Here is a 20,838-nt window from a genome sequence, read left to right on the forward strand (position 1 = left end):
AAATAATATCAGATCATCATCAAAAATTGTAGGCATCTTCTTCGACCTAAACCCCTACCTCGTGCAAAATTGCGTGACTATTGATCTATAATTGCGACCTGCAGTTTGCTTTTGATTACATTACTAGCAAAGCACTGGATATATTAGGCTGTAACTCTGTTATCTGACCACATAAATCAACATAATTGGCATTAATTGAAAGGGCAGAAGTTGTCCTTCCAAATATTATTTATGTGGGCGGAATGTGTGGTCAGGGAATAATGATATTACTGGTATATTAAAAATTTTCACAATTTTCACACAAAAGTTGTGGTCCATTTAACCCTCTAAACATCATCCGATCACCATCTCAAATTGCAAGCTTCTTCTTTGTCATATAATCTTACATTATTTAAAATTTCAAGGCGATCGGACTATAATTGCGACATACAGAGCCGCTACAAAATCGGATAAAAATTTTGTTTTTGGTCCATTTCACCCGCTAAATATTTCTCGATCATCTCCAATAAGAATAGGGATCTATTCTGGCCTGAAACCACGATCGGTCCATAATTGCGGCCTAGAGCGTGTTTACAATTTATAATGGACAGACGGACGGACGGACGGATGGACGGACGGACACACATTTCTAAATCGCTTTATCTCGTCGAGATATGAAGATTGGTACACCACATTGGGAGTCTCCGACGAATATTCCGCGGTGTTACATGAATTTTTACCAAAACAAACGTATAATACCCTTTCCACATTGTGGTGTAGGGTATAAAAACACTGTAAATCTGGCTTCAAAATGTCAGCATTATTTAATGATAGAAGCAGATGGAATTTTGAAAAGTAATACATTAGTGAGATATCCTTATTTAGTTTGCATCTACTTTTACTTTGGCAGGAAACTCGTGGAAAGTGTGGTTTAATCACAGATCGAGAGAAAACAAGAAAAGTCAAGTTGGCTTCAACCCATTTTTAACATAAATATAGTCACAGCTTCCACGCAAATTATATTTTAAGGCCAATATTTTTGCCACGTCCAAAAACATTTCATTTTATCCAAAAATAGTTAATTTGTATCATATAAAATCACAAGTCGCATGTTCCACAAGGGTAAACCTTGGCTTCAGCTATGTTAAATTTTTAAAAATATTGGTGATATATACTTCATAGGATCGCAAAGGATTAGATCGATGTGTTACAAACGGAAAAACAAACTTAATATACCGTCCATACTATGGTGGAGGGTATAAAAATTACAAACAGCCCAAAAAACGACCTACTTTATTGGACTTTGCTTTAATAACTACAAATATCCATTTAAACACTACTGCTGATGGCAAAGTAAATAAAAGAATCCATTCTGAATTCAAATTTATTATATGAAAATTTTTATTCAATTAATATGCCAACTTTCTGCAGTTTTGTTTCAAACTGTTCATCCCTGAACGTTTTGCAACATACATACCTCAAATTTATAAACCTCCTCACATGGATCTTTATCGTCGATGGTCATGCATTTAGCTAAAGCAGGCTTTACCTTATCCTTATTAGCAGCAAAACGTTTCTCCATTAATGTACCAAATAGTTCGTGGTTTGGATGATCGTCATAGGTTATTAAATCCATTTTCCTATACAAACACAGGAGGAAACATTTCATATTATGCGTAAAATTGTCCAAATCAGCTGCTTTGGCAGGCATAAAATGTTCCACCTGTTCCACTGGGACACTTGTGCTTTTGGCACATTTACCTATGGTAAATTTCACAATGGCCGACATTTCGGTTTCTGCCTGTAAAAATAAAGACGAAAACCTACATAAAACTGTGAAATTTAAAATAACATTTACATACCATGGATATTTGGGCGAAATCCGAAATTAATACCAACACCAATAGTCCACAAAGAATTAGATGAGCTTTCATTGTTGCAAGTTGTGACAAATAATCATAATGTTGCTGCCTGCATTTGAGTTTAAATAAGAAAATTATAGGGTTTCGGCATGAAATGGTTCGGTGGTTCTTTTGACAAACAATGACAGCTTAATAGTGTTGTTAATTGTTTAATATGTGTCATATAATTTCAACATTTTGTTTCACTTCAATAATAGAACTATTTCTAAAAATAAAAATATTTACATACATATGTACATAGTTAAAGCGTATGACTTGTTTAACTGTTTTCTGCTGGCATTTTGTATTCATCAGTATTGGCCCACGTCCTCATATAGTCCCCATAGAACCATACCTCCCGATTTTCGGTATTTTGAAAGTTGTAGCCTCAATATCCCACCGAAATGACTGAAATTTGGTATTTAGTCTTCGTTGGGGGTATAAAACTTTCAACCAGAAATTTCTCGATATATGTCCACGTCTTCATATAGTCTTCATATAGAACGGTACCTCTAGATTTCTGGTATTTTGAAGGTTGTGGCCTCAATATCCCTCCGAAATGGCTGAAATTTGGTATTAAGTCTTCTTTTGGAGTATATAAAACTTCCACCTGAAATTTCTCGACATGGGTCCACGTCTTTACACCTGAAATTTGTCCGCATCGGTCCACGTCTTCACATAGCCCCCCATAGAACGGTACTTCCCGATTTCCGATATTTTGAAGATTTTGGCCTCAACATAAAACTTAAATGGCTGACATTTTGTATAAAGTCTTCGTTGAGAGTATAAAACTTTCCACCTGAAATTTGTCAGTATAGGCCCACGCCTTCGTATAGCCCCCATAGAACGGTACCTCCGGATTTCTAGTATTTTGAAGGTTGTGGTCTCAATATCCCTCCAAAATGACTGAAATTTGGTATTAAGCCTTCCTTGGGGGTATAAAACTTTCCACCTTAAAATTTGCCGGTATAGGTCCACGTCTTCATATAGCCCCCATAGAACGGTACCTCCGGATTTGTGGTATTTAGAAGGTTGTGGCCTCAATATCCCTCCGAAATGGGTGAAATTTGGTATTAAGTCTACCTTGAGGGTATAAAACTTTCCACCTAAAATTTGTCGGTATAGGTCCACGTCTTCATATAGCACCATAGTACGGTACCTCCCGATTTCCTAAATTTTGAACGTTGTGGCCTAGAGTGGGGCGATTTGAACACCATCACGGGCGTCTGGAGATTCTGATTCTTGGGATTGTACTGAGCAAAAAAGTCAACTAGACCATATGTCTACGGTGAAAATCGAGCCCCCGGATTTTGACTTGAAGTTTTTTTTTAATGATTTTTGGATATTTTGGCATATAACAACCAAACCACTGAGATTTTCGATCCAACACAAAGACAACAATTGTAGCCAAGACAATAGTAAATAACTCTCTAGTACATCGCAAAAGCATTGGAACGCTTCTTCAGGCAGTTATGGCCTCGTGAAGGTGCACATTTTTCGGAAAATATCGATAAACGACACTGTGCTACAAAATGGAACTCAAAGTCAGTGGGTGGAACATTTCTTTTGGAGATGAAAGCCCTTGGTGAGTGTACTGAGAACCCAAAAGGAAATTTTCACCATAGGTCAAGTTTCCGAGATATTGCGTGATTAATTGTTTAATTTTGGCCCCTTAATTTGTGATCAAATAGCTTTATATCTCTCTAAAGCGTTATTGTAGCTTCATTTTGACATTACATGTCTTCAGTCAAATCGAATGGTGAATCTTTTTGTAGAATATTTCACCCCTCTAACTCAATTCCTTTTACGTCCTTTTCGTCCTTTATTTTTTGAACCGTAGTAAAAGTACAACAAGGCGAGATTTTACAGCATCCAAATATTCTACAAAAATTTTGTTCAGAAGATTTTAGGTACGGTTCTCATTGATGACCAATCGATATTTCCCCGTTTTCATGGTCCTTTTTGACATTTTACCGGTTTTTGTTCAGAAAACTATGTTTTGTTTTTATGTATATTCGTTATTGGTCTGTGGAGCTTCTGAAATACTTACCATAAATAGCTCTTGTAATGACGAACACGTTAATAACAAATTTTATTGGAGGACAGATCCGGTTATCTAAATTTTTGAACCGGATATTCTGATATTAAAACCGATTTTGGAACCGGTTTTAAGTAACCGATTAACCGAATATGTATATCATTAGAAAGCCAATAAATTGGTCAATCAAATGACAGCAAGTAGCTGATTACAACTTTGTCGGTTACGAAGCTTTTCAAAATAAATATTGAACAAAACAAAAAACATTATAGTTTTGGATAAAATGTAGGAAAAATAAGAAATATAACATTTTATAATTTTGCGCTATGGAAAAATGAAAATGATAAGGACTATTATTGACGTGGTTCAAACTTCTGAGTTATGGCGAAATCAATTCATTCTTGATGAACTTTAAGTGCATGATAAAAAAAAAACAGCATAACACAAATTCATCTCGCCATAACTCAGAAGTTTGACCTATGACATAACTGCCTTCCCAGATTTATAATATTATCTTAATCGACTTTCATCGCCAAAAAGAACCCAGTGATATTTTACATCAAAATCGGTTTAAGAACGCGGTTTTTTTGTTGTAATCAGCTACTTGCTGTCATTTGATTGACCATTTTATTAGCTTTCTAATGATATACATATTCGGTTAATCGGTTACTTAAAACCGGTTCCAAAATCGGTTTTAATATCAGAATATCCGGTTCAAAAATTTAGATAACCGGATCTGTCCTCCAATAAAATTTGTTATTAACGTGTTCGTCATTACAAGAGCTATTTATGGTAAGTATTTCAGAAGCACCACAGACCAATAACGAATATACATAAAAACAAAACATAGTTTTCTGAACAAAAACCGGTAAAATGTCAAAAAGGACCATGAAAACGGGGAAATATCGATTGGTCATCAATGAGAACCGTACCTAAAATCTTCTGAACAACATTTTTGTAGAATATTTGGATGCTGTAAAATATCGCCTTGTGGTACTTTTACTACGGTTAAAAAAATAAAGGACGAAAAGGACATGAAAGGAATTGAGTTAGAGGGGTGAAATATTCTACAAAAAGATTCACCATTCGATTTGACTGAAGACATGTAATGTCAAAATGAAGCTACAATAACGCTTTAGAGAGATATAAAGCTATTTGATCACAAATTAAGGGGCCAAAATTAAACCATTAATCACGCAATATCTCGGAAACTCGACCTATGGTGAAAATTTCCTTTTGGGTTCTCAGTACACTCACCAAGAGCTTTCATCTCCAAAAGAAATTTTCAACCCACTGACTTTGAGTTCCATTTTGTAGCACAGTGTCGTTTATTGATATTTTCCGAAAAATGTGCACCTTCTCGAGGCCATAACTACCTGAAGGAGCGTTCCAATGCTTTTGCGATGTACTACAATTGTTGTCTTTGTGTTGGATCGAAAATCTCAGTGGTGTAACGTGACAATACTATCACGTACATACATAGTACAACAACACAATACCGGCTACCATCCAATACACTGCAGACATACTGAACAGCCATTCCATAGGCAGCAGTCATTACATTTCATCCATTTACATGTTGTGTTTTAAGATGTAACCCAAAGGAGAATTCAATTCCAGTGTAGTTTCGCAGTTACAATTTTAACGCACACTGTGAATAATTCTCATTTACTCTGTACTCCAAGCCACTAAAGTATTTCAGGTTTACTTGAGAATGGCGAGCTTACTACTGCAGGGAGTTTGCTACACGGGCTGGAACAAAAGGTTGCTCTAAGTCCGCCAACTTAAGCCTCGGTGCCTAGTGTTGGGAATACTTTTTGAGAGCTACCCATTAAGTTGTGGTGGCTGATACATACACAGGGCCTTCGGGTCAGCTGTTCCACTGGGCCTTCGGGTCAGCAGTTCCACAGGACCTTCGGGTCAGCTGTTCCACAGGGCCTTCGGGTCAGCTGTTCCACTGGGCCTTCGGGTCAGCAGTTCCACAGGACCTTCGGGTCAGCTGTTCCACTGGGCCTTCGGGTCAGCAGTTCCACAGGGCCTTCGGGTCAGCTGTTCCACTGGGCCTTCGGGTCAGCAGTTCCACAGGGCCTTCGGGTCAGCTGTTCCACTGGGCCTTCGGGTCAGCAGTTCCACAGGGCCTTCGGGTCAGCTGTTCCACAGGGCATTCGTGCCAGCTGTTCCACAGGGCATTCGTGCCAGCTGTTCCACAGGGCCTTCGGGTCAGCTGTTCCGTACTCAGTAGCGCATGGTAGATACTAGATCGTAGCCTAGACTAACTCCCGAACATCAACAGCCGAGCGCCGGAGCCGACATTCATCGTACTCCCGAACATCAACATCCGACTGCCGAGCCCATCGTGTTGCCGAACATCACCAACCGAACACCGAACCCGTTGAATTCCAGAACACCAGCAGCCGACTGCCGAACACACCGCTATCCCGAACATCCACAGCCGAGCTCCGAAGCCGACACCCATCGTATTCCCGAACATCAACAGCCGAGCTCCGAAGCCGACATCCATCGTATTCACGAACGTCATCAGCCGAACTCCGAAGCCGACAACCCATCGTATTCCCGAACATCAACAGCCGAACACCGAATTCATCGTCTTCCCGATCATCTACAGCCGAACATCGAATACATCGTCATCCCGATCATCTGTAGCCGAACACCGAATTTATCGTCTTCCCGATCATTTATAGCCGAACACCGAATTCCTCGTCTTCCCGATCATCTACAGCCGAACACCGAATACTACGTCATCCCGATCATCTGTAGCCGAACACCGAATTTATCGTCTTCCCGATCATCTACAGCCGAACACCGAATACATCGTCATCCCGATCATCTGTAGCCGAACACCGAATTTATCGTCTTCCCGATCATCTATAGCCGAACACCGAATTCCTCGTCTTCCCGATCATCTACAGCCGAACACCGAATACATCGTCATCCCGATCATCTGTAGCCGAACACCGAATTTATCGTCTTCCCGATCATCTATAACCGAACACCGAATTCATCGTCTTCCCGATCCTCTACAGCCGAATACCGAATACATCGTCATCCCGATCATCTGTAGCCGAACACCAAACACAAACAACACCGTTTCCCTCGTAGAAGAAGCCGATAACTCAACACGAGCTCCTCAGCTGCCAAATCCCAGCGTGTCTGCATAATCCAACGCCAAATATTAATCTAAATACATATACCATTGAATTCATTCTTATCGTATTTGAACACAAGTAGATTGTAAATTAGTATTTATTCAATAAATCCCCGATTTAGCCCCCAGGAAAGGGAGAATACTAGTCTTCTCATTTCGTAAGGTTTAGTGGGTCCTTATGGAGACCCCGGACGCGACTGAGCTTACCCCAGCCGACGACAAAACCACGTTACAAATGGCGCCCGAGCAGGGACCCGATTCAAAATCGCATTGCGGAAAACCCGAAACCACCGCCAACGACGACGGATCGAGTCACAAATGCGGTAAGAAGTTAAAAGAAGAATCATTGGATTGGATTTATTTGCTGAGGAAGGAACAGCTCGTAGAGCAATGTCAGTTGGCAGCAATACCGACGGAAGGTTTAACAGTCGGGTACTTGAGGAAGCAATTGGCAGACCTCGTACTGAAGAAGCGGCAGGAGACCTGTAACAAAAATTTTCTTTGGGAGATAGAAAACGAATTGAGAGCCGAGGAGAGAACGGTGGTCACAAAGAAATGCTTGACCGTCCCAGAACCTGTTTCCCGACGAGAGACGAGCGATTCCGAGACCATAAATAGTGTGCAGCGCTGGAACCTTAAATACACAGGCGAAGGAAACTTGGTGGAGTTCCTAGAAAGGCTTGAGGAATTGGCCGAGTGTTATAGAGTACCCCACGACCGTTTGATTTCCACTCTACCCATCATCCTCGAGGGTAAGGCCTTGAAGTGGTACAGGGTGAAGAAAAACGATATCAAGTCTTGGAGCACTTTTCGGGGGGAAGTCGAGAAGTTCTTTTTATCGAAGCGACATCTAGCGCAATTAGAACATTCCTTCTACAACCGCCGGCAAGATAACCGAGAAAATGCGAAGGACTTTATCCTGCAGATATTGACCATGGCGAAACAACACCCCACCCTCCGAGAAATGGATCACCTCGACCGAATCTACGATAGTCTCCGCCCCGAATATCGCCACTATATCCGTCGATGTGATTTCCAGACCTTGGAGGAGCTAATGTCATTCACGGACGACTTCGAGCTCTTAAAAGGGGATGAAACTCGTGCCGAACGTCCACACACCTCACACATGCTTTTTCATCGAACCGAAAGTTATCAACGCTCAACCCATTGCTGGCGATGTAAGCAGAAAGGTCACACCCGTTTCCAATGCAATGCCCGGTGGAAAATCTTCTGTTCGTATTGTGGCAAGGAGGATGTAATGACAAGGCACTGTCAATGTCGAGAAGATACGAACGTCGAGTTCTCCAGGGATAGGGACTCGGTTCACTTCCTCTATAGCCCAACGAGCCAGCAGCATCACAACAAGTTCGGAGGACCGACTCCATTACGACTAAGCCTACAATCAACCTCTGCGTCGGAAAACCGAACGTCGACGAAGGCAATCCCCAACCAATCGACTCGCAAAGAATCTGCCACCAGCCGTCAATCCCCCAGCAGGTGTTCAACTGCCCGTCACATCACCGAAGCACCGACGTCATCCATCCAACGGTCACCTTTGATTGCTAACGAGGAACCTAAAACAGGAGTACCCCCTACCGTCTCGTTGAATGCAGACGAACATTCTTCTTTATCGCAGAGAACTGATTCACCACTTGTTAAAACTTTACCAACTAACGTAGACCCCGACCAGTGTAAGGGAAGATGCGAACCTGAGCAAAGCTGTACTAAAGAATCCCGAGAAGTAAAACCAAAACTGAAAAGGAAACAGAAACAAAGATCAAGATTTAGAAGGAAGAAATCCGAATTCTCTTGCTGATTTTAAGTTTTCCTTGGTATCCCCTTTGGTTTCCCTCTCCGAAGCGGGGGGGAGATGTAACGTGACAATACTATCACGTACATACATAGTACAACAACACAATACCGGCTACCATCCAATACACTGCAGACATACTGAACAGCCATTCCATAGGCAGCAGTCATTACATTTCATCCATTTACATGTTGTGTTTTAAGATGTAACCCAAAGGAGAATTCAATTCCAGTGTAGTTTCGCAGTTACAATTTTAACGCACACTGTGAATAATTCTCATTTACTCTGTACTCCAAGCCACTAAAGTATTTCAGGTTTACTTGAGAATGGCGAGCTTACTACTGCAGGGAGTTTGCTACACGGGCTGGAACAAAAGGTTGCTCTAAGTCCGCCAACTTAAGCCTCGGTGCCTAGTGTTGGGAATACTTTTTGAGAGCTACCCATTAAGTTGTGGTGGCTGATACATACACAGGGCCTTCGGGTCAGCTGTTCCACTGGGCCTTCGGGTCAGCAGTTCCACAGGACCTTCGGGTCAGCTGTTCCACAGGGCCTTCGGGTCAGCTGTTCCACTGGGCCTTCGGGTCAGCAGTTCCACAGGACCTTCGGGTCAGCTGTTCCACTGGGCCTTCGGGTCAGCAGTTCCACAGGACCTTCGGGTCAGCTGTTCCACTGGGCCTTCGGGTCAGCAGTTCCACAGGGCCTTCGGGTCAGCTGTTCCACTGGGCCTTCGGGTCAGCAGTTCCACAGGGCCTTCGGGTCAGCTGTTCCACAGGGCATTCGTGCCAGCTGTTCCACAGGGCATTCGTGCCAGCTGTTCCACAGGGCCTTCGGGTCAGCTGTTCCGTACTCAGTAGCGCATGGTAGATACTAGATCGTAGCCTAGACTAACTCCCGAACATCAACAGCCGAGCGCCGGAGCCGACATTCATCGTACTCCCGAACATCAACATCCGACTGCCGAGCCCATCGTGTTGCCGAACATCACCAACCGAACACCGAACCCGTTGAATTCCAGAACACCAGCAGCCGACTGCCGAACACACCGCTATCCCGAACATCCACAGCCGAGCTCCGAAGCCGACACCCATCGTATTCCCGAACATCAACAGCCGAGCTCCGAAGCCGACATCCATCGTATTCACGAACGTCATCAGCCGAACTCCGAAGCCGACAACCCATCGTATTCCCGAACATCAACAGCCGAACACCGAATTCATCGTCTTCCCGATCATCTACAGCCGAACATCGAATACATCGTCATCCCGATCATCTGTAGCCGAACACCGAATTTATCGTCTTCCCGATCATTTATAGCCGAACACCGAATTCCTCGTCTTCCCGATCATCTACAGCCGAACACCGAATACTACGTCATCCCGATCATCTGTAGCCGAACACCGAATTTATCGTCTTCCCGATCATCTACAGCCGAACACCGAATACATCGTCATCCCGATCATCTGTAGCCGAACACCGAATTTATCGTCTTCCCGATCATCTATAGCCGAACACCGAATTCCTCGTCTTCCCGATCATCTACAGCCGAACACCGAATACATCGTCATCCCGATCATCTGTAGCCGAACACCGAATTTATCGTCTTCCCGATCATCTATAACCGAACACCGAATTCATCGTCTTCCCGATCCTCTACAGCCGAATACCGAATACATCGTCATCCCGATCATCTGTAGCCGAACACCAAACACAAACAACACCGTTTCCCTCGTAGAAGAAGCCGATAACTCAACACGAGCTCCTCAGCTGCCAAATCCCAGCGTGTCTGCATAATCCAACGCCAAATATTAATCTAAATACATATACCATTGAATTCATTCTTATCGTATTTGAACACAAGTAGATTGTAAATTAGTATTTATTCAATAAATCCCCGATTTAGCCCCCAGGAAAGGGAGAATACTAGTCTTCTCATTTCGTAAGGTTTAGTGGGTCCTTATGGAGACCCCGGACGCGACTGAGCTTACCCCAGCCGACGACAAAACCACGTTACAGTGGTTTGGTTGTTATATGCCAAAATATCCAAAAATCCTTGAAAAAAAACTTCAAGTCAAAATCCGGGGGCTCGATTTTCACCGTAGACATATGGTCTAGTTGACTTTTTTGCTCAGTACAAACCCAAGAATCAGAATCTCCAGGCGCCCGATAACACTTTTTTCCTTCCATACAAATCGCCCCGGCCTATTGTGGCCTCAAAATGGCAGAAATGTGGTAATAAGTCTTCCTTGGGGTAAACAACTTTCCACCTAAAATTTGTCGGTTTAGCTTCAGACAAAAGATATGGCGCTTTTATATTGTTTTTTAAGAAAAGAAATATTATTATAAACGCTAATTATTTTAATGAGCACAATTGTTACAAAAAAGTTCTCTCGAAGTGACTTAAATCTCCCAAAAAAATAAAATAAATACGTGTAAATCGTGTAAGTATCAAAATCATTTTGTGCGCATGTGATTTTCATGTACAGCAAGACCATATCTATTACGTTGAATATATTTTTGGAAATATAATTTTGACGCTAAAATGTAGCATCGGCTGCATCTTAACATTAAAAAACCTATAAAATATGGCTAATTTGCCCAAAGTGCCTACAATTTTTGTCCGCATCCGATTTCAGTGTCCACCATGAAAATTTACATCGATATATATCTATTTCAAGGCGATCAATAAAGAACCGTGGATGTAGCATCACACACTATTTTTTGGGATAAAACTAATGTAGCTTCCTTATCAGTGAAGTTTTCAAATCTCTGTTGCAGCTAAAACGAAGATGCTGCACTAGTTTTTTCATTGCAGTGGAAACTATCAGCAAAAAACGCGATAAAATACGAGATATTGTCAAAAACAATTTTAGGTGATTTTTTCTACTTTGGAATTTCTCGTAATTCGCGTTTTAGTAGATGGATTTTCACGACGAATGATTTATTGGATCCGGAACGTAAAAAAAAACTAAAATGTGCAATAGAGATCGAGGCATTCTAGAGACAATTGCAAATATTAGACCCGAAAAATATGATTTTTAGAAAAATGTTCGTACAAAATTTCCGCATTTGGGTGTAGATTTCTATGAAGCTATGCAGACTACATTCACAATATACGTATCAAATAACTCAGAATCGCAAGTACTACAATCCTATTTTTTGAAAAACCTGTTTGCGGAATGAAATTAGAAGAAATTTTCAAAAAACACTGTAAATCTGGATTCAAAATGTCAGCATCATTTAATGGTAGAAGCAGTTCAAATTTTGAAAAGTGAGATTATCCTTATTTAGTTTGCTTCTAATTTTACTTTGACAGGAAACTCGTGGAAAGTGTGGTTTACTCACAAATCGAAAGAAAACTAAAAAAGACATGTTGGCTTTAACCCATTTTTTAACGTAAATATAGCCACAGCTTCAATGCAAATTTTCTTTTAAGGTCAATATTTTTTGCCACTCCAAAAACATTTCATTTTATCCAAAAATATTGAATTTGTATAATATACAATCACAAGTCGCGTGTTCTAAAAGGGTAAACTTTGGTTTCAGCTATGTTAAATTTTCAAAAATATTGGTTATATACACTAGGGATATAACTTTTTGCACTTTTTTGCAGATATCGAAAATACCACCACATAGCCGTGTAGAGCATGAAAAACTATTATGAAATAAGGTGTAATTTTTTCTCTATCGCGAAAAAAGTTTCCGCACCAAATGCATTGAAGTTCAGTAATGCATTTTTTAATTTTATCTGTTATAACAACATATTTGCTTTTCATTAAAATTTTTATTTTTTTGTAATCTAATTTAAAATCATTATCAAAGCGTTCTGGACCAATTTGTTCTCAAATCGCGCCATTTCGGACCATATTAGGATTTTTTGACACTATTGCAATTTTTGGTTTTTCTTTATAAACTCGCAAATTTTATGTTTATATTTTTGTACCTATCGGACAAGAGAATATGGTGTCATTTGCAACAAATTCGCGAAAGTTACAGACCGTTTTTAATGACTTTGCTTGTGAGATATGTATTTTTGTCTATAAATATTTATTCAAACAAAGCAAATTTAAAATTATAAGTAGAAAAAATATCAAAAGGGTTTTAGTAATTGCGGTCGGTGCTGAAACTTTTTTCATCTATTCGATCTTAGAAACGCGTTTTCATTATTAGGACAAAATTCCCCACATGGTACTGGTGTTGTATTTTTGTAGAAAACAAATACGATTCTCACAGGCAAAGTCAACAAAAACAGCCTGTAACTTTCGCGCATTCTTTGCAAATGACCCCATATTCTCTTGTCCGATAGGTACAAAAAATATAAACATAAAATTCGCGAGTTTATAAAGAAAAGCCAAAAATTGCAATAGTGTCAAAAAATCCTAATATGGTCCGAAATGGCGCGATTTGAGAACAAATTGGTCCAGAACGCTTTGATAATGATTTTAAATTAGATTACAAAAAAATAAAAATTTTAATGAAAAGCAAATATGTTGTTATAACAGATAAAATTAAAAAATGCATTACTGAACTTCAATGCATTTGGTGCGGAAACTTTTTTCGCGATAGAGAAAAAATTACACCTTATTTCATAATAGTTTTTCATGCTCTACACGGCTATGTGGTGGTATTTTTTTGGTTATAACCCTAATATACACTTTTATACAATACAAATGTCCCTAATCGAAATAATGTTTTAGACTCCACAAATGTTTTGACGAAATCCGGGTCGCACAATCTGCAGTCATTTATCCCAGTCTGCCTCTCTGGCTGGAACGCATGACATCTCTTAAACGGATTAACCGATTTGGTAAAAATTTTACTTGCTTTTCGAAATATAATTGACAAGTTTTCATGAGTTTACTTCCAACCGTTTACAAGTTACTACTTTGGGCACACGTAATTGATTAATCGGTGTGGGCAGATTAGAGATATTTGCTTATTTTTTACAAAATATTTGAATTCTAGTTCCAATAAATAGCAAAACCGATATCCAGAAAATTGTTAATGTCATCGAGTTCAAAAGCTTCTTCTCGTACAGCTAATAAATAAAAGAGATATCGCAATAGGTAATACATCCCTTTTTCCATTTCTTGTGCAATCACACTACAGTTCGGAATTTTGATCGGAACTTCACGAAATTTTGGGGGCTGATGGGGGTCTCAGAGAAAGAAGTCTATTAATGGCTGGCGTACCTCTGGTAGGGTATCACATAGTCGGTTCCGACCCGACTGTATCCTTGGCTCACTTGTTTTATTGAAGTTTTTAGTTAGATTGCCAGTTTAGATTGCAAGTTTTTGCGTTTTATGACATAAAAAATGTTTTCTTAGGTTATCGACACAATAGTATTAGACAATTTCCGATAGCAATTATTGGATACAAGTCCAATATGCACTCGCGGATGCGAGTTATTCTTCTTTTTGGAGGTATTTAATTAATAGAAGTCGTTTAGTGTCTATTCAGATAAATAATTTAAAAGAGATAATAACAAGTAAAAAAGTATCAGTCGGCTTTGCCGACAGAGATATACCCTCAGCCTGTGCAAAATGAAACACTTTTTTCACAAAAAACTTATGTATTTAGGGGGTTTCAAAATTTTGGTCGTATGAACCGACAAAAATGTTGATTAGGTTTAAAGTTCAAAAATTTTGTGGAAAAGGTACTTAAAGGAATGGACTGACATTGACCATGGGGGTGCCATAGGGGGTTTTTACACCCTTCGGGCTGTTTTCTCAAGAAGTATGGACTTGCCCCTGAAACAACTTTTACCATTGTAATTGAGGCAGCGAATGTAAGTTGCTCCAACAAAAATCAAAGTGATTCAATAGCAGGTCTTAAAGTGAACTTATCCAAAATTTTGTGTGAGAGGTACGGGATGGAGTGGACAAATATAGTCCATATTCGAACCTGATCTATATCTGGTAGATATTATGAGAATGTGTAAGGTATGGACCAAATCGGTCACTCCCATCAAGAGTTATCGTGCGCACAATTTTTCCGAATATTTTTGAACTTTTGTGGGGTAAGTACCTGACGGAGTGGACCGATATGGCTTATCTACGAACTTAAACTAAGTTTGGAAACAATATTACGAAGGCCAAATTTTGGCCGGAATCGGCATATCCGTTCGAGAATTATCTTGCGGTTCCACCCATAAACATGGTGTCATAGGGTTTGTTTTTCAACTTTGCCTGAGGAAACTTGTGCCTTCGTATAGGGGACAGTGAATACAAGATGTTACAACAAAAACCAAGGCGATTCGAGAGCAGGTCTTAAACTGAACTTTTCCGAAATTTTGTGTGGGAGGTACCTGAAGGAGTTTACCGATTGAGTCCATATTGGAACCTCATCTAAGTCTGGTAGAAATTTCATAATGTGCAAAGCATGGACCAAATCGGTTACTCCCTTCAAGAGTTATCGTACGCACAAATTTTCCGAACATTTTCGAACTTTTGTGGGGGAGGTACCGGAAGGTGTGGATCGATATAATCCATCTTTGAACTTGAACTAAGTTTGGACAAAATATTACGAAAGCCAAATTTTGGACCGAATCGGCATATCCGTTCCAGAGTTATCTTGCGCTCCAACCACTACACACGGTGTTATAGGGTTTTTTGTAATTTTTTCAGGATATTTTCTCAGGAAGTATGGACTTGCCCCTAATGAAACTTACAGCGTCGTATAGAGGACAGCGAATACAACTTGCGTAAACATAAATCAAAGCGATTCGAGACCAGTTCCTAATCGGAACTTTTCCGAAATTTTGTGTGGGAGGTACCCGAAGGAGTGCACCGATTGAGTCCATATTGGAACCTCATCTAAGTTTGGTACAAATTACATGATGTGCAAAGTATGGACCAAATCGGTTATTCCCTACAAGAGTTATCGTGCGCACAAATTTTGCGACAATTTTTGAACATTTGTGGGGGAGGTACCTGAAGGAGTGGACTTATATGGCCCATCTTCGAACTTAAATCGAATCTGGACAAAATATTCCGATACCCAAAATTTGAACCGAATCGATTGATCCGTTCGAGAGTTATCGTGCGCACCAGCCAGCCAGACAGACAGACGGACAGACAGACAGACAGACAGACGGACGGACATTGCTAGATCTACTCAAAATTGTCTGAAACGGATATCGTACAAACATACTTGGGATCTAAAACCATTATTTCGATGAGGCACATTTTTGGTCGTAGCAAAGTGTAAATACCCTCTTTAGCCTAAAGGCTGAGGGTATAAAAATAAAATACCTTGACGTATTACAATATACCAAATACCATTAAAAGGTTTATAAGATGTTAATTTGTAATGTATGGGGGTCAACTAAAAACTTTTTAATAATGGGACTGAAATTAGAGGACGTTATATCAATATGCATTAAAACGTGGATCTATTTTAATCACTTTTAGCATGGAGGTTCTCCAACCAAACAAAATCCCTAACTCCGTACTTACTGCGTACGTCCCTGGGGTCTATAACCAAACCTGAACCGATTTTAATATCTCATTTCTAGTCCGAATTTGGTGATATTTTCCAAACTGCATCAAACTCGGGCAGAATTTGCGTGTTGGGTGCACCAATCTATATCCAAATCTGAACCGATTTCAATATAGTTTGACAAAATTATTTCTATTCCGAATTTGGTGACATTTTCCAAATTGCATGAAAATCGAACAGACTTTGCGTGTTTGGTGCACCAAATACCTCAAATCGGGCGAAAATATATATGGGGTCTGTATCCAAATCTGAACCGATTTCAATATAATCTGACAAAATTATTTCTAGTTCGAATTTGGTGATATTTTCAAAATCACATCAAACTTGGACAAAATTTTAGTGTTTGGTGCAATAATTACCTCAAATCGGCCGAAATAATATATGGGGGATATATCCAAATCTGAACCGATTTTTACCAAACTGAATAGCGTTCGTCCTTTTGGCAAAAAACCTATCTTCCTAAATTTTCATGCGAATCGGACAATAAATGCGACCGGTACTTTGTTTACAAAAATACATGGACAGACGGACAGGCAGATCGGACATGCGTAAATCGACTCATAAAATTGTTGTATGTATATCCCTAAAAGGAAATATGGGTCTGTCTCGATTCCTTTAGCATGTAGTGCAGGGTGTAAAAATTGGGTTACAGATGAATGATCGAAATTGTTTTTGCAAATGCAAAAGGAAAGCAGAAAAGATTTCACACTCCAACAAAATTATGATACCAGTTTCGCTCTTTGTAAAGCAGCTCACCGTGTTTTGATGTCTATCGTTCTCTATGTCTATGCATTAATATTGTAAGATTATTTCTTTAAACATGATTTAGAGTCCTCCATGTAGTTCCCTCGATTATATTTTGCATGCAATGGGCAGGAGTCTAATGGAAGTGCATAAAATAGAAACATCCCAAATAAGTACCTAGGTTAGGTTAGGTTAGGTTTGGGGATGTGTAGTCAATATATATGTATATTGACTACGCCACTCGGAGACCTTTCGGTCCATTGTGATCATCCATAAAGAAAAAGGGAGGTTCAGAATTACCTGAAAAGAGAAGAGAAAAGAGAGAAGAATAAAGAAAAAAAGGGGGGTGTGGTTTGGAGAGTAGTAATAAATGAATTATTGATAAGAAAGAATGAAGATATAATAAAGACAGAGAGGGTGGTTTATTTGGCGATGGTGGAAAAAACTGTCAGAGAAGTAGTTACGCTTATGGGTCGCGCCGTCCCAGCCACTTCAGATTTTTGATGATGTTGTTTATGATTGTTGGTTCCATGTTTGAGTAAAAGGTTAAGCTTGGAGGAAAGCGTATTCCTGTTAATCTATACCGCTTTCGAGTTAACATCGGGCAACGACATAAAATATGCTCGATCGTCTCCGTTTCCTCCTCATCTTCACAGAGCCTACAATAGTCCACGCCATCATCCTGCCATTTGCCGATAAAAGCTCGGATGTTGCAATGGCCGGTAATGACTCCCGTCAATACCTTGATTTCTGACTTACTCAAACTTAAAAGCGAAGTTGTTCTCCTTGTTGAAAGATTCGGCAAAATGGCCCTTGACACGTTGCACCTTGGTTCATTATGCCATAGTTCCTTGGCTTGTTCTTCAAAGAACGTCTCCACCTTCCGAAAAACGTGACATATGGGTGGTTTAATAGAAACAGTGATAGCTTGACTTGTTGATTGAGATCCGTGTCTTGCCAGTTCATCTGCCTTCTCGTTTCCCACAATGTCACAGTGTCCCGGTACCCAGCAGAGTCGGACAGCGTTAGTTAGGTTCGCCAAGGCAGTTCTACACTCAAGAACGTCCTCAGACTTGATATTGGGGGATTTGATGGCTTTAAGAGCCGGCTGACTATCAACGAAGATAGTCACCGGTTCAAATATTTCAGCATCCAGACTTTTTATCAACTCTGCGGCCATTTTGATCGCGAAGATTTCTGCTTGGAAAACGCGAGGCAAAGCTTTTCGCAGTAGACGCCAGCTCCGGTACCTTCTTCCATCTTGGAACCGTCTGTATAGAAAGCCAGACCGTCCAGAGGAGGGTTACTACGGATCCAGTCATCTCTACTAGGGATAACGACCTCAAAATCATCAAATCTATGGATTGGTGATAAGTAGTCGCTGAATTTCCCCTGCTGATTTAAGCTAAGGTTTGGCCCTAGCTCTCGAAGAATGCATGAATGACCATAGGTGTTGTCACGCCAACGATTCAATTCATGTAGCCTTAGGGCACTACGTGCTGCTTGACCTTTGATGCTAAGTCTAGTGGGCAAGAGGTTTAGCATCGCGTTCAGAGCTGCTTGTGGTGTACTTCTAAAAGCTCCAGTTATCAGGATCGAGGCTGCCCTTTGCACCTTGTCTATGCTGCCCGAGTTCGATTTATGTCGAAGCGCATGCCACCAGACAAGACATCCATAGGATAGGATGGGTCTCACCACAGTATTATACAACCAGTGTATAATAGCTGGATTTAAACCCCAACTTTTCCCAATCGAATTCTTACATGAATAGAGTGCGATCATACCTCTCTTCGTCCGTTCCTTTTCCATCTCAGTTGAGAATCCAGGATTGTACCTAGGTATTTGGCCTCAGGAGATAGATGCAACTGCACTCCATCCAATGTTGGTGGTATGAAGTCGCCAAGCTTACGCTTTCTGGTGAACAATACCAGTTCTGTTTTCGTTGGATTTACACCAATGCCATTTATGGTGGCCCAACGATACAGATTTGATAAGGCTCCTTGCATAAGCTCCGAAGTTGTGGACAAGAATTTGCCAGTTATTAGTAAGACTACATCATCCGCGTATGCGACAACCTTGATGCCCTGATTGTCGAATTCCGCCAAAATATTGTTTATCACAAGTAGCCACAGCAGCGGTGGGAGTACACCTCCCTGGGGAGTACCTCTAGTTACTGTCTTCCTTGTTGTCAACTCCCCAATGCTGGAATTTATGATCCTGCTCTCCAGCATTCTCTTTATCCAGCAGATCAGGGTTTCCGGGGTGTTGACCGATCTAAGCGAGAGATGTACCTATCTAGGAGGACTTTTCTTTAATAATTACACATATCCAATTAAATATTACAACTACCAACAAAGAACCTATTCCGAATTCGAACCTCTTATTGAAAAATCTTTATTCAATTAATTTTCACACACTCTGGTTGTTTGCCTCAACATGTTCATCCCTGAATAGTTTGCAACATACATATTTCAAATTTATAAACTTCTTCACATGGATCTATATCATCTATGGTCTTGCACTTAGCTAAAGCGGGTTGCACCTTATCCTTATTTGCAGCAAAACGTTGTTCCATTAAGGTAGCAAACTTTTCATGATTTGGATGACCGTCATAGTTTAGTAATTCCATTTTCCTATACAAACACAGTAGAAAACATTTCATATTATGCGTAAAATTATCCAAATCAGCAGCTTTTTGCGGCATAAAGTTATCCGCCTGTTCATTTGGAACACTTGTACTTTTGGCACATGCATGTATAGTATACTTTATTAAGGCTTTCATTTCAGCTTCAGGGACTGCCTTTAAAATAAGAATGGAAATAAAATTAAAATTATATATCATTTACAAACCTTTGATATTTGGGCGAAGTCTGAAATTAGTACAAGCACTAATAGATCATAAAGAAATTGATGAACTTTCATTGTTGCAAGTTGTGGCAAATAATCAGAATCATGTTCGTGTTTAAATATGAAAATTATAGGGGTTTGGAATGAAGTGGTTCGTTGGTTCTTTTGACAAGCAATGACAGCTTATTAGTTATGTTAATTGCTTAATACGTGTCAAAAATTTAAGCATTTTGTTTCAATTCAATAACAAAACAAGTAAAAAGCGTTAAGTTCGATGGGTCGAGGGTATAATAAATGAATAAAATAAGGAGGGAACACGCAGTGTCGCCAGGCGTTATTTGACATTTTTTTTGTGAAGTTTGATAGTTTTTAGCATAAGCGTACTCAGGACAGTTTTACATATAACCATGTGTGGTGTTACTTACAGTGAATTGAAATAATTACTTTGCAAAATAAAAAGGGGAATTTACTTGTGAATATTTTCGTCCGATAATTTTTCACAACTTTTACCGTGGATAATCACGGCAAGTGTGCATCCATCAAATTAAATCTTTGTATAAAGGACCATCCTATAGCACTATGAAAAACTGGTTTAATGAATTCAATCGTGGCCAACACTCGCCAAAAAACGAAGTTCGTCAGGGTCGTCCAAAAACGATCGCTGTGCCAGAAAAAATTAAGCCGTGTTTAAACGGATAATGCAAGAACGCCATGTTATGTACCGTTAGATAGAGGCATACGTGGACATTTATTCCACCAACGAACATATGATATTGCATTGACACTTGACGCGGAAAATTGGGTTTTTCTCGTTGGATCCCTTGATGTGCGGTGCAAGAAATTTCGAAAAAAAAAA

The 20,838-nt window shown here is 40.0% G+C and overlaps 1 protein-coding gene across 1 annotated transcript; it reads right to left on the bottom strand.

Moving 5' to 3' along the window:
• Positions 1-1,403: 1,403 nt before the first annotated feature.
• LOC141405440 (uncharacterized) lies at positions 1,404-1,919 on the bottom strand. Its single transcript, XM_073989741.1, has 2 exons — positions 1,842-1,919; positions 1,404-1,780 (listed from the first exon to the last, which is right to left on the bottom strand). Exons 1-2 carry the CDS (start codon positions 1,911-1,913, stop codon positions 1,427-1,429), a joined length of 426 nt encoding a protein of 141 aa, XP_073845842.1. The 5' UTR covers positions 1,914-1,919; the 3' UTR covers positions 1,404-1,426.
• Positions 1,920-20,838: the final 18,919 nt, after the last annotated feature.

This window comes from Musca autumnalis, unplaced genomic scaffold (genome assembly GCF_047663935.1).
Source record: "Musca autumnalis isolate F117 unplaced genomic scaffold, ASM4766393v1 scaffold_5, whole genome shotgun sequence".
NCBI classification, from domain to species: Eukaryota; Metazoa; Arthropoda; class Insecta; order Diptera; family Muscidae; genus Musca; species Musca autumnalis.

Bases quoted from the DNA above. Each gene is read 5' to 3' on its own strand.
- LOC141405440 (XM_073989741.1), bottom strand. From the start codon at position 1,913: ATGAAAGCTCATCTAATTCTTTGTGGACTATTGGTGTTGGTATTAATT. The intron at 1,781-1,841 runs GTATGTAAATGT...TTATTTTTACAG, and splicing joins ATTTCGCCCAAATATCCATG to GCAGAAACCGAAATGTCGGC.